Source organism: Cyrtonyx montezumae, unplaced genomic scaffold (genome assembly GCF_038088225.1).
Source record: "Cyrtonyx montezumae isolate F1298 unplaced genomic scaffold, pur_monq_1.0 scaffold_1, whole genome shotgun sequence".
In the NCBI taxonomy this organism is placed as follows: domain Eukaryota; kingdom Metazoa; phylum Chordata; class Aves; order Galliformes; family Odontophoridae; genus Cyrtonyx; species Cyrtonyx montezumae.
The window spans coordinates 23,083,104-23,097,826 of NW_027071825.1; the positions used below are offsets into that span (position 1 = coordinate 23,083,104).

The 14,723-nt window shown below is 40.9% G+C and overlaps 1 protein-coding gene across 17 annotated transcripts in view; it reads right to left on the reverse strand.

Annotated features, from left to right (window-relative positions):
* PRRC2C (proline rich coiled-coil 2C) overlaps positions 1 to 14,723 on the reverse strand; it is a 61,143-nt gene that overhangs the window by 22,979 nt on the left and 23,441 nt on the right. For 11 of the 17 annotated variants that reach the window (XM_065743632.1, XM_065743709.1, XM_065743675.1 and 8 more), the window contains exons 11-23: positions 14,120 to 14,194; positions 12,786 to 13,389; positions 11,825 to 11,994; positions 10,944 to 11,190; positions 9,728 to 9,941; positions 6,601 to 8,952; positions 5,790 to 5,879; positions 5,203 to 5,411; positions 4,684 to 4,838; positions 4,094 to 4,427; positions 3,522 to 3,607; positions 2,363 to 2,551; positions 565 to 816 (exon numbers count right to left, since the gene is read on the reverse strand). In XM_065743632.1, coding sequence (XP_065599704.1) covers positions 565 to 816; positions 2,363 to 2,551; positions 3,522 to 3,607; positions 4,094 to 4,427; positions 4,684 to 4,838; positions 5,203 to 5,411; positions 5,790 to 5,879; positions 6,601 to 8,952; positions 9,728 to 9,941; positions 10,944 to 11,190; positions 11,825 to 11,994; positions 12,786 to 13,389; positions 14,120 to 14,194 — 4,977 coding nt within the window. The remainder of the gene's footprint in view (positions 1 to 564; positions 817 to 2,362; positions 2,552 to 3,521; positions 3,608 to 4,093; positions 4,428 to 4,683; positions 4,839 to 5,202; positions 5,412 to 5,789; positions 5,880 to 6,600; positions 8,953 to 9,727; positions 9,942 to 10,943; positions 11,191 to 11,824; positions 11,995 to 12,785; positions 13,390 to 14,119; positions 14,195 to 14,723) is intronic. The other 6 variants (XM_065743718.1, XM_065743734.1, XM_065743725.1 and 3 more) reach the window with 2 other exon arrangements.

Genomic DNA, 14,723 nt, shown 5'->3' on the forward strand with positions numbered 1-14,723 from the left:
GGGGATGTACCTTGATTATATCCCAAGCCTGAGACACAGAACCTTTAAGTAAACTGACCAAGCCTCATCCAATGCTTTAGCATTTTCCTAGTTTATTTTACCCCTCCCCTCTATAGAGCACTTAACTCAAAGCTTCAGGACATCCTATTCATGCTCTCAAACAACTATTGGGGATGTTTCTTTTCTGTAGCTCTCTGCTGAAAATCAAGCTCTCCTCTTGCATGTAACAAAAACACCCTCAAGATGCAAGTTCACACAATCTGCCTGTATCAGGCTCTAGTGCCACTCTCCACAGAAAGTTAAGGCTCAGGACATTTTTCAAGTTTACAAGGCAGTGGAAGACTTTATAACTTTCCAAGCTGATCTCTGTAAGGATTGTGACAGAACATCTCCACCTCACTTCTAGAGAACTATTTAAGTTCAAGCAGTAACTATCCATTTCAAATCTGCTCATCAGTAAGCTCTGCTGTCCTGATAGCAGCCAACAGGCAACCAAATATTAGTTACATCACCATAGTATTATTTTACATATAGTGCTCTGTAATATTTCAACATTTTTCTTACCTTTGTGCTTGTTCCGAACTCTGGAGCAGACACAGATATCATTGTTCCGATTTCTGTACTCAGTTCACTTGCTGCTTTGGTTTCCTTTGCAGTGACAGGTTCTGGACTTCTCACAGAGGTGGGAGATGACTTCTCCTGTCCCTCAGGCTCTCCCTGTTGGGCGTCCTTCACCTTTCTGTTCTTTAAAGAACGCTCTTTCCCAATAGGACCGGGCTTATACTCTTTGTTTTCTACCGGACTCAAGTCTGGAAGCTAAGTTAGCGTTAACTTGTCAGTTATGTCTTCCCCCCACATCCTGCCCATAAAACAGTACTTTAACATGCTTAGAACAACTTTGTTTAAACTTAACAAAGCTTTTCCTTTTACAGAAGAAAACCATTTCAATGTTTCTTACAAGTACAGAAAAGTAAGAAAGACACGAGACTTCACGTATGTACAGCTTGTCTCTATTTTCAGAGAACTCTGATTTTACAGGGTTCAAGGAGACTAGAAAACTAAAAAAGGACTCCTTTCATTTGTTGATGTTTCATTGCTGGCATCATTTTTTCCTAGTGAATGAGCACTAAAGGGATATCCAGAAAAAAAACAAAACCACTCCCACATTCAAGTACTGCCTTATATTGTAGAGACTATGACTGGAGTAGCTGCTGTAATTCAGTAGTTCCTTTTTGTACAGCCAAATTTAAGAATGAAGGGCCTCAGGGAATGTGAATGTCCTGTTTAAAGAGGCATATCCATCCTGGCTCAGCCCACCTTACTACAGAGCAGCAGAAGAAAATCTTAAAAGGCAGCCTCTGAAATCCTACTGCTGAAGCTTTGATAGTGGAAAGCAAAAAGCTGATGGTATGTCTCTACAAACACAAATCATCTGTTTCAGAAATAGGTAAAGACTCCTTACAATAGAACACCTCAATCAAGATCATCAGACTGAAATAACTGGTTTAGAAACTTATGAGCAAAGCAAATCTGAAGGAGCCACCTCTTCATTCAGGTAAGGAGCTGGTGCTGAGTGCTAGCAATGCACTGTACAATCAGTACACACTGGAGGATAAAACAGGAAAGTAAGTTTCATTAATCTGAAAGATCACTAAGTGTAGCTCCACTAACTGCAGCCCCATAATCTCCAGAGAAGAATGAGAAACGTACAATTAAGTTTGATTACCAATTCACTCTTCCCAGATTAATTACAAAAAAAAATAGTTACCTAAGTGTCTGTGTTTTTGAGACTTCTTATCAGTGGGCTCTAACATGCTTCTTTCCTCCAAACACTTCTTTCCCTGCAACTTGATGTATTACTTACTAAAATTCTCAGTACAAAACTAAGCAAGGCACATTTCAATGGCTGCAGATGGTGGTGTGGGGGAAAAAGGCAGACATGGTGGCAGGAAGAACTGAAATTGGAGATGTAAGACACAAACAGCCTGCCTCAATAAATCCTAAGCAAAATAAGCACACGTGGGTGTACTTCAAAAATTCAAAACAGAAACACCCTACAAAATCCATACTCTTCCAGCAAAGCTAACACAGACTCATAATCCCATCTCCATTGCTCCAAATAAGAGCTGGTGGACAAGCCCTCCTGCACTACGATGCTGAGTACTTACACTTGCTACTTTAAGTGAATTCCCCATCTTCTTTCCAAGCACCTCCTGTTTATTATTTAAGGAAATACTAAACATGGAATGCAATTTTCATAGATCTAGTCCTATTTAAATTAGCATTCTATTTCTCAGTTATTTGTAATTTCTTTTTGAGTGAATTTATTTGCTTTTTAAGTTTAAAAGACACGATGTTTTACCTTTTGTGCTTTGATGGGTCCAGCCCGAGGCTGTTTCTGTCTCTGCTCTTTTGGTTCTGGCAGTTTGTCAGTCGACTTTTCAGAAAGCACAGGACCAACTTCATTATCACTACCACTGGAAGCAGGGGCTCCAAACTGAATAGTTTCTATACCAAGCTCAACTCCACCTTCTTGCCCAGGCTTTGTTCCCTATTTAAAAAGCAAGCATTTAACACGTTTCAAAAGACTCACATGAGTACATTGCCAAGAGTTAATAAAAGAGCACAAAGTATACTGAAAGTTGAACACCATAAGTATGCTTCTACCTTCTGCCAGCAAAAGCATTATTTGTGACTGCAACAAATTTACAGGTAGTAAACAAGATATAAAGGCATACTGTATTATCCTCAGCTTCCTAATTTGTCAGAGCTCAAGTGGAGGGGAAGTAAAAGTAGTGAAGAAATACATAAACAAGATCAAGAAAAAGATCTGGTATGGAAAATGAAAGAGAAATACAATATAAAGTCTAGATTCAAGTTCATATTATTCTCCTGAAACTTTGAAACTAACATTCAAGAACAACAATTAAAGACTAAATAGGATTTATAGATGCCCTTATGCCATCCAAAATGGTGTCATAAGGGAATAAAGACAACCCAACAATTTAAAACAATGAAGTCAAGAAGGCCAAAAAAGCCCAAGAGAACTAAATGACATGACTTTAAAGTAAAATATTAAGGACTGTGCCAAGCCCAGGGGATAAGTAGAACAGGGTAAGAAAGCATCTACCACTTATCGTATTCCTGCTTTAAGCAGAGACAAAAAATGTCTGGTTCCTTGGAAGCATCCTGTTTCTGTCTGCATTACTAAGCTGGACACAAGCATTCACAAACTATACAGTACTTTAACTTAAAAAAATATATATATACATTGAATAGCAGCTATCAATAAAATTGTGAAATCTGAGATCTGAATCACAAGGAACAGTTTTCTTGTTTTGCAATCAATGAAAGCATTAGCCTGTGTCCTTCTGTACTACCCCCTTTACTTCATGAAATTCTGCACACACTAGTTTAGGTATGACCACGCATAAATAAAGGATTATCTGTACCCAATCTTCAAGACAAACAATTTGAATCAGCTTCATGAACAGCTACCCTACTTTTCCCTTCATCCTTACCTCTGGAGATGCAGCTGATCCAAAAGATGTCAAAGGTTTGTTCCAAGCACTCACTGAAGGTGGCTGAGGTGGACTAATAGGTCCCACTGACAAGTAAGAAAAGAGTTAAAACCAAAACACCACCAAAAAACCTAAGTTGCTAAATGCATCTGACTAAAGTTATCAACTGTCTGAGAAAAATTAGACCACAGATGTGTTGATTAACCAAGTTCTGGTTCAGAAGTTATTAGCCTACTCAGGAGTTAGCAATATGACTACTATTTAGCTGCTTTAATTTAAGAGGGTTGACCATCACATTTGGAAGCTTGACCAAGCCCAACACAGATTTCTGAAGAGAATGATATCCTTATATTTTGTAAATAGTAATTATGATAACAACATAAAATACTGAGTAATCTCACACTGCAGAAGTCTTTTGAGGGGGGATTCATAGGTTGAAATATTATGTTGCTCTCTATTCACTGTGCAAAATACACTTGCACGTGCAAATGTAAGAGCTGAGAACCAGCATTCTCTAACTACAATACTTGCCCCTCTCACCACAAAAAGAGAATCCAGAAGACATTACTTACATTTTTTGGAGATGTCATTCAGAACTGCTGTAGGAGGCACCTTGTTTTCCCATAGATCAGTTCCTAGACCATTGTGAGCCTGGGTGTTCTGCAAAACCTTGCCTGACACCGTGTATTCTGTGCTGGTTGTCGTCCCTCCTGCAGCCTGATTTTGAGGCTGAACAGAAGCTGGAGGCTGACCTGGAGTTTGTGTTGCACATGGAGTCTGTGCCTGAGCTTGTGCCTGCTGTGCAGCTGCAGCTGCTGCCTGTTGCTGCTGCTTTTTGGCAAATCTGGGTGGAAGCTTGGAATTCTGACCTCGAACTTTTTCACTCGATCCTTTTTTGGTCCAAACCTGCAAGGAAAAGCAAATTTTAACTCTCACAGCTGGTAGCCCAAACAGTAAGTACTGAATCCTAAGATGTCCAAGTGAAAATTAGTTTAATCCACAAATTCTGAACAACTCAAACTTAGGACAATTATTTAGATACATCTAAGAGGTGAAAATATAGCTCCCTGAAATGAAGATACTGCACACCTCATAACATTCCCAGTATTGAAAGGAGCTCTTTCCCATCACAAATGCCTGATACAAATGCTGAGCCTTGTACCTGCACTGTTTGTTCCTCCTTCTTTCTGCGCTCTTCATCTTGCAGGCGTTTCTGTTGCTTCTTAGACACCACTTCAGTGAAACCATCATCATTCAAGTTAGACTGGGAGTCTTCAACTACTGTCACTTCAGGGTGATCATCAATGATCACAACACCTATTGAAAGGAGAGGTACAGATGCTGCTGTTCTAACAGCTGCTGATGCAGTGCTCTATAAAATACATTAAGAACCAACTGCTTTAGGTAGAAGCAGTTTCCCAATAGGCAGATACAGATGATGGCCTTAATAAAAGCTAAGGCTTTGCTTGCTAAATTCATTGCAGGCAAATTAGAATTGAATATTTAGTAAGTGAAGAAGTTAATAAAAAATAAAATATGGCAAAAGTAGCAATACTGAACTATACAATTATCCATACATTTAATATATATATATATTCTCATTTACAAACATCTAGCAATATATCCAGCAAAGCTGCAGGGTTGCATATTCTTGTTAGCACGGTATCTTATCAATACATACTTGCATAATTATTAAGATCAAATTGAGACAAAGCATCCACTTTTTCCTTAGGCTTCTTTGGACCAGCTTTAGGTTCCTCTCTCTTTTTGCCACTTGCATCCTTGGTGGTCTTCTGCCCTGCTGCATTAACACCTCCTTCCTCCTGATGCACAGAGTTGGTGTTGGTAGGATCAACAGCAGGCACACTTGCTGTCTGGTCTTCAAATGGCCTACATTGAAAAAAATTAATATATATTAAGAAAACTAATTAACATCCATAGAGCATAGGAAAGAAGGAACTAAGAAAACACAAATCACATTATAGAGTCAAGAGTGTTTATTGTGTAACTTCTTGATAGGCTGCAGACATTTAATTTCAGCTCCTCAATGAGCAGAATCTGAACAGCAAAAGGTGCTTTGGTGCCATGTCCAATGCACTGCTGTCATAAGCACACACGGGAAAAAAAGAGTGCATGATTTTAAAATGAACTCTGCCTCACTCTATGTAGTTAGACACACCAAAACTCAACAGGTTTGCAGTTCAAAACTCTAGTAAAGCCTTCTGCAGAGAAACAAGCAAGCAAGCACACACAAAAATGGAAGCTTACAGTATGCAATGTTTCACAGGCTCCCTTGCCAGAAGCTCTCTGCAGCCATCAGAGTCAGAGACTTGAAGCATTCTGGCTTTGCTGTGGAACCTGGAAAACCCAGCCTTTGTTTCAAAATCATATTTAACTCACTAATCAAAGAAAGCCTTAGTATTTTTAAATCAGACATTAGAGCACTGATTTTAAGTTTTTAAGTCCAAGGAAAATGTGAACTTAATATACAGCAGCCTACAAGAACAAGAAAAGTAGGAAATTAATGAAGAAATGGCTTGCTCTGTTTCCCACCTATTGGGCCACTGTACACTGTGGCTACAAAACAGTGGGAAAACAGTAACACTAGATATCAAGTTCTAACCAAATTTAACTTACAGAGAGGCAAAATTTATTCTCAATAGAAAGTATGTCTCAGCATGCTTTTCTGTCAGATGACTGACCTAAAAATACAACAGGCCACATAGAATGCAGCAATCTGTGTATTAAACTGCAAAAGTGTTCACATTAACCCTTCAGCTTGCATCCAGATTTTGAGATCACGGGAAACATACCCCGACTGAGAAAATGAATAATTACTTTTTTTTTTAATTATGCTTATTACCACTGTGTATACGTGTAAGAACACAATGCACTTCAGTCAATTTTCTGGATTATACATACAAATCAAAAAACAGAAAGCACAGCTATTGGTGCATGTACTCATCTTGCACTTGTCTACCAGTTACTACAAATCCGAAACAATTATTAATGGCTCTGAACTGCAACGGGAGGATGTGACCACAGCTATGCCTGCTTCCTAACCAATGCTGGTACTCACCCTCTTTTTCCACTTCTGGCTGGAGGACCACTCCGCCTGTCACTCCTAGGCCCTGAGAAGGTCCTCCCTGGTTTAGCTGGCCCACTGTTGCCACGTCTGTTCTGACGGTCTATTCCAGGCCGCTGACTAGAGAAACTTCTCTTGGCTATTTCCCTTTTTGGAGCTCCAGTGTTTTCTCCTGCTTTTGCAGCCACCTGTGCTGCTACATCTGCTGTTTTCTTCTCATCCCTCTCACGCCTCTCATTGAAATCGCTGCTTTCTGAGGCCGTTTCCCACTCCTCATTTGCCTGGTCTGAAGAATTCTGATTAGACAAGTCTGGTGTCTTACTTCCTGAAACATCCAGAGCAGTGTTAGAAGGCTCAGTAACCACATTAGTGACTGCAGCAGTAGTTGATGAGCTGGTTACTGCCTCATTTATCTTCGATGCAGCCTCTCTCTCTTTTAGGCGCCTGAAGCGTGGTGGCTTATCTTGCCTTGGAGGCCGAGCAGGTCTTTGTCTTCGTGGTCTCTCCCTAGTTGGATCAAACTTCCTCTCAAATTTTGGAGGTCTTTTATCAACTGGTATAGGACCATAGTGCTCATTTCTCCTTGGAGGTTCCCCATCTTCTGGTTTAATGATTTCCGTTTGTCTGGGGTTCCACTGATTGTCCCTGTAGGCTGGTCTCCTTATTGTGGATGGCCGTGGAGGGCGCCCACCAGGATCCCTTCCACCACGTCTATACATTCCCCCTCTGCCTCGTCTAGAAGGCTCTCCTTTAGGAAGAAAGCCTGGCTTAGGTTTATTCTCATCATCTCTTATATATGTTTTTTCCAGAGATCTGTTGTCCACTCTAATATGGTTTTCAGGTTTGAATGACAGAGGCTTTGTAGGTTTCTTGCCATCAGCTCTCTCCTCTCTTTTTGGGTGCTTGCCTTTGATGAGACTGTCTTTGTCTGAAAGGAGAGTGTCGCTTGCACTTTCATGAACTTCGCTGTCAGAATCAGTCTCTGAACCGTGCTGCCGCCTGCGTTTTGGAATTACTTCAAAGTCTGAACTCTCACTGCGAGTCTCGCTCTCTTCTCTTTGTCTAACAGGCCCAGAAGGCACATGGTCTGTTCTAGGCTTAGTATCTCTGTAGTGTGGATACTCCCTATTATGGCCTCTACTGCCCCGACCACGTCCTCCGTAAGAACCCCTGTAGCTACGACCTCTAGAATAATACTCCCCACGACCTCTGCCTCTGTAGCCCTGATCTGGGAACCAGTCTCTGTCCCTAGCCTCTTTCCAGTATGTCCTAGGTGGTAAGCCAGGCTCTCTTTTTACTGGTCTGGTTTCTAAGCGTGGTTTCTCCACAACCTCCTTGTTAACTACCTTCTCTATCTGCTTTTCTTCCTTCACTGTGGTAACTGGCTGCTGTGCCTGTGCTGCAGGCTGAGTCAGTGGTTGCTGCAGTATGGCAGGGGGAAGCTGTGGAACAGCAGGCTGTGCAGCTGGTAGCTGCTGCGACATGGGAGGAGTGGGTGGCTGAACTGGAACTTTAGCTGCAGCCTCAGTCTGAGCGCTCTCTGGGCTTGCTGGTGCTGGAGCAGCATCTTGGACCATCTTCTTAGCCAAAGGAGCACTGCTAGAGGCGGATGTCTCTGGCTCAGTCTGAGGCACTGGCACTTGAGGTGCTTCCTTTTTGTCACTTTTTTCAGACTTGCTTGGTTTTTCACTAGCTATCTTTTCTCCTTCCTTCTCCTTCCTCTGTTCGCGCTCTTCTCTCTGTTCACGCTCCTCTTTCATATCTCTAAGCACAGGTTTTTTAATAGGACCTGATCTTCTTATTGGTCTATCACTGCCTTCCTCTCTCCTGCCATAACCAGGCCTAGGACCCCATCTTGTTTCAGACTTAGGTTTAAATGTTTTTTCAGGTTTAGGTCCTTCGGATGTTCTATTATTGATCAAAACTTCTTTTTTCGGCTTAATCTCAATTCTCTCAATTGTCTCCTTTGACTCAACAGGCCTGCTACTTATTTTAGTGATATTTGCTGTTGTATCATTCCTTTGTTCTTCTGATTTTAGAGAATGACTCGAGCCATGGGAAATGCTTCTCTTTAGTGAAGAGTGACTTTCCCCCACAGGCATGAGATCTTCTGCAGAGCTGCGTGAAATATTCTCATCAATCCCTTCAAAATTAACTTTAGTGTTAGATGTGTCAGTTTGGAGAGGCTGGGCATCTTCCAAAGACCTGCTTGGGAACTTTTGTACTTCCACCTCTCCTGGTTCTCTGAAAAAGTCTGTCTTTGGATGAGAGTCCAGCTGGTTGTGTTCTACAGGATAAGCTGCAGCAGGAACGGCAACTCGCTCTTTCTCCAAGTGTGTCTCAGATCTAAAAAACAACAATTAAGAATGTTATGGAGAGGGGGGGAAGATGAAGTTCTCATTCATAAACATTTACTTGAATGATTTTCTCTTTGAATGAAGGATTTCTATCAGATCCAGGAAACAACACATCAACTTTCACAGTGGCTGCCAGTTTTACAGAGATCCATTCTATGCCACTCTGGTTAAAAATTCAGTGTCAAATGTACAGTTGGCTTTAGAAATCTATTAACATTAATGACTGTATACACATTTTAAACAGATCCTTCAGGCTAGCAGACTATCAGCAAGTATTACACAGGCATAAAAAAAAAACACAACAGGAAAGGTACTTAAAAGATGCCCAAGGCAGCTGTCTTGATTTATACCTCTTGTGCTCAACACACACTTTTGAAACTGATACACACCAGGCAGAAGCTCACTACTATGGGGAAAATGGACAGCAGATAAGGACTGGATACAACACTGCAGCAGCATTCTACAGAACTGAAAATTCATAGTAGTATTGCAGCACCATTCATCAAATCAGGTTAAGGATCCTACACAATGGGCAAATTATTCTTCTACACCCTACTATGTGGCAGGCACGTCTTGTTTTATACAACAGTGCCAAGTACATTCCCCCCCACCCGCTACTTCTTTTAAAGTTTTTTGTGAAAAGCAGCATTAACTTGGTCTGAATTTACAGTTTAAACCATGTTTTACAATACAAATTACACAGCTAAATGCGTAAGCAGGTGTGGCTCAGTAGTGAAGACAAAAAGTACATAACTCAGGCTTACCTCAAACTGTCAGGCTCTTCTAACACCTTGGGAGGAGAAGTAGCTTGCTGAGGTTCGGGATGGGGGTACGGATCTGACCCCCACATTATGCGGGGCTCTGACAAAGGAACAGCATGCTCTCTCGCTGAGCGAGCTATATGCTCAAATGAATCTGAACTAGTTGCTGATCCTTCCAGCTGGTCTCTTCTCATCAGTGGTTTGGGAGGCATAATTCCTGTTACAAGTTTAAACTGAATTAGCAAAGAGACTTAGCTGACAAAACACAAAGTATTTTAGGAGGTCCTAAACAGCATTATTCTGTCCTAATTTTCCTCTGTACCTTCTCTTGTTGGAACCAAATGTCTATTCACTGTCAACTGACCTAAGAACGATTAAGTCACATCCACCACCAGTGCCCTCTATAACAACAGAAGCATAGGCTGTCTGTTTCCACTGCAATGGAAAGAACCGGGCCTGGAGACCTGTAACCTTGAGAATGAAGATTCTGCTCTAAGAATGGCAAAAGGCAAGATCAAAGGTGGTTCCTGGCACTCTATTAAAGCTCTAGGTCCTATTTTGTTAACATTTTAAAAGAAGCATTATGTTTTTTTATCATTTTTACTTAGGTTACCATTTTCTCCATTCAATCCCTACATTTCTTTCAAGAGATGCATTCCCTCAAGCCCTGCTCCTTCTAACTCAGTGGTCTCTCCATAACACTGTCTGCTTGTCTGGTGTTATGTACACTGGCTTTCCCAATTGCAAATCAGATAACCATTTCAAAAGTATAAGAGGACGTTTTAGTGCCAAGAATTTGAAAGCAGGAATTCAGCAACACTTCAGAAGTGCTAGCACATAAGACAAAAATAACAGAATTCTTCTATCTTATTTAAAACCAAAGTTATACCAAGAGCTAACACATAAGGAAAGATGAACTGTAAATACATTGTTTTTATTGTATAGTTGGCATGAATTAGATTGTTACAGTACCCGTAAGAAAGTAAGGCTTATACTGACATTCTGAATGCAGCCCTGTTGTCAGTAACTTGTCTGTGATTCAGGAGAAAGCTCTGATTTTACTTTGTAGTCAACATATACACTGATGTATGACTGCCTCAGCCTCCCACAATTCTATTTTTTTAAATAAAGATCATTTACTATTTATAATGTGGTTAATAAAAGACATCTATTTCAAACCCAAGAAAGTTCAACAGCCAGAAAAGTTGCCAGATTTTACCTGGATGAATAGGAGGCATATCCATTGCAGGCCTTCCTGACATCATTCGTGGGTCCATGTAGGACTGCATCATAAGCCATCGTGGATCAAAACCCATTGAAGCTAAATGCTGTGGATGTGGCTGCATTGGTTGGTAAAGAGGTCTATGCTGGGGAGGAGGGACAGGGCCACTAGAAGGCTGTGAGGGAGCAGACTGTGGAATTACACCTTGCTGCTGTTGCTGCCACTGCTGCTGTTTCATTTGCTCCTGAAAAACAGAAAATATCATTAAAGGACTTAGTGTTAAGATGAAGACTTAAGCAGAATTAAAATAACCCTCAGAAATGAGGGCTGCAGTCACCTCTGGGATATTAAATATTCTGAAAATTAATCACAAACACAAATCAGGATGAACAAGGAGAAAAGGGAGAGATGGCAGGAGAAGACTATACAATTTAGAATAGCTACAGTCTTGCTAGTGTTCAGCTGAGATACAGAACAGTCTATACTTTGCCTGTGTTGTGAATGACCAGTGCTCTTTGCACCATAGGAACTGAATGCAAAATGTATCTGCAAGTGTCACGGCCTTTAATGCAAAGCTGCACAAACAATCATCATCAGATTCCCAATTCCACAAGCACCCAGAGGGCAATGCTCTACTTCTGGTAACTGATGCCAAAAGCAGCCAGTTTTAAAAGCCTCTCATCTTCTGCTCTCTCTCTTTGCAAGTGATGGGAAGTGCTCCCTACAAAACCAATTCTGCCATTGCAATAGATATTACAGAAGCTAGAAAGCCAACATCTTGGACTTCTTTTTTATTTTCCCCTAAATGGTCACATTCTCATCCAGAATAAAGCAGAAGACATCACATTGTTCTTCCTTTTAGCAAACCAGCTGGTTACCTGCTGCCTCTGAAATCGCGGTGGTAATGATTTCTGGAACTGTTTAGAATAGCCTGAGGAAACAGCAGGACGAGGCTGAGATCCTGATTCTGGTTCACTCTCGTGAGTCACCTGTGAAATCTCTTTCTCATTCCGGCCACTGTCTTGTCGGGTAAAGACTGCTTGATCTTCTGAAAACAAAAACAAACAAACAAAAAAAAAGATGCAGGAGACCAAAGTGCATTTCAAAGCTCATAATTTCACACTAACTGGAGTGTCAGATAAAGGGTATCTTCCTAAAACAAAAGCAACCTGCTTTCTCTAACCTCACAGTTCCCAAAACACACATGGACAAAAAGAAAAGTCTCAAAACATTAATATTTCTCACAATTCCCTTTAAACTCAAATAACCGTAAATGATTTCTCAGTTTATGTTGTAACTATTGTGTGATTTCAGAAGTGATACAGTATTAAACTTTAATCAATTTCTTCATGAACCAAGTTCAGTTTTACAGACATTTTGAATCCTTTTAAGGGATGACACCAATGTATTAATAGTCTAAGAGAGCTCTCCTGTGGCATTCAAGCTCCACTACAAAAAGATGCACTAAGTATAAACACGTGCTCTTTGTGACTACTCCTCTAGAGCTGCTTAAAGAGCAGAATAACAGAAATAATTTATGTTGCTTTTTGGCAATATGAATTGCTGACTCTCTTTTAGCAAGAAAAAAAAAAGTCTTTTACTTTTTCTGTATTCTTTCATGTTCTGCTTAAATCACAGAACTCAGTTTTCGCCTTAACACTTTGATGAGTCGGCCAGACAGGTCCATCTCAAATGACAGAGTCAGCAGCTGCGGTGTGCCAGCAAAACATATGATCTAGATGCACAAAGTTAATCAGGCATGCAAAGGAGACTGCTAGATTACTACTATACTCTGACTCAGCCTCAAGAGAGTCAACTCCTACTCGCATGCAAGCATACCTTTTTCTTCCTTGTTATTCCTGCTTTCACTTTCTTGTTTTTCTACTACAGGCATTACTGCAGGTTCTACAGGCTCAGGAACTTCATGTGCTGGTTTTTCCTCTTCTTTCTCCTTCTCCTTTTCTTTTTCTTCCTTTTCTCTCTCGTTTTCTTTCTCTTTTTCCCTTTCTTGTTCTTTTGCTTTCTCCAGTTTTTCTTTTTCTTCTTTTTCCCTTTCCCTCTCCCTTTCTTTTTCCCTTTCCCTCTCCTTTTCTCTTTCCCGCTCTCTCTCCCGTTCCCTCTCCCTTTCCCTCTCCCTTTCTCTTTCTCTCTCCCTTTCCCTCTCCCTCTCTCTCTCTTTCAGAGGGTCTTCCCGGGAGGGTTTTGTCATACAGCCAAATTTCTCATTTAACCGTTTCAGCTTTTCTGCACAAGCTGCTTTTCTTTGTTCTTCCATTCTTCTTTCTTCCTCTTCCCGGCGCTTACGGGCTCGCTCAACTGCAGCGGATATCTCTGATTGCTGTCTTCTCCTCTGTTTCCAAATTTCATCTTCATCTGGTACTGGTTTAGGGGGAAAGGGTCCCTGCCTTCCAGGTCCTAGCTGGCGATCAGGAGGAGGAGGATGCTGTAGGATTAAAACCAGTGAGTCAGCTATAGCACGGTTACATGAAACAAATTAGTTGAAATACAACTTTTTAACTGTTTGCCTACTGATGCACTCGGATGGCATTTTTACAAAGTAAGGTTTGAAAGACACCTCCCGTGCAACTTGAAGGCAAAGCAGAAGTAATGATTTAGTTGAGTTTGTGTCACTCCTTACTGCTGTTAATGCAAAAAGACTGCAAAGATGACAAACGCATTTTAGATTTGGTTACAGTTTGCTCTGGCAGACCTCAGACAGAAAGTCCAAGGAGACATTCAAGGTTATCTTAGGATAACTAAGATCTTAATAAGCACTGTTGAAAACTGGTAAGCAACTACTACCATTTCACTTGGAACTTCATTTCCCTGTTTGCCTGGGCATGAAGCCAATATTAAGCCACACTCAGCCCTTGAAGACCTTCCTCATGTCACTCTCTTCTCTAGTCCCAAGTAAGGCTAGATAATCAAAAGCTCTTGAAGTTCACATGCATTTTACTAACACTTTCAAGATTTACGCAGTTTACACAAATAGCAACATGGCTGTGTTGAAGTACCATTCTTACCAGCCCCGGGTACCACGATCACTTTAATCCTTAAGGAAAAAGGCTTACTCCTGTGTGAAGCATTGTTACTTTTCCAAGTCTAATTCCCTCCATCACAGCATTAAGGAATTCAACTCAAAATAAAATAAGGACAATTCTGATCATTCTTACCGGTGGTAGAATAGACTTGGGATGCAGAGGAGGACCACCTCTTTCATGTACAGAGGGCTGTGCTGGACCCCGATCCTGTGGGATCAAACAAAGTAGCAGGATAAATAGCTTGTAACAAGAGTAAGGCTGGCAATTTTTAGGAGTACTACTTCCTACTACATTAAAATACTGTATCTAGTGAACTATCTTGAATAGGATACAGATTAGCATGCAAAGAGGGCAAGAATGTCTTCATCACAGCTAAACAACTAGATCCAAATTTTGCAGATTAGTTTACTGCAGTGTTTTTCTTCAGATTCAGCGTAGCATCAAATCCTGGAAAATGACAATCTTTATACAGAGAGAAAGAGCAAGAACAAATTCAGCATTCCTCACCTTCATTGTTACTGGTGTCAGAAGAAAATGCTTACAGGAAATTTTCCCTCAACACAAACAGAAGCTTTTCATGGGGAGAAAAAAACCCAACAAACCGAAGCAGGTATACGCTGAGATGATTACCACTCTTCTACTCCAGAAGAATCCAAAAACCAAAATGGCTAAACTGATGCATTCTGGAGTGTCTACAGAAAAATCTATCTACCCGAGAAAAGCTGACACTACTGCA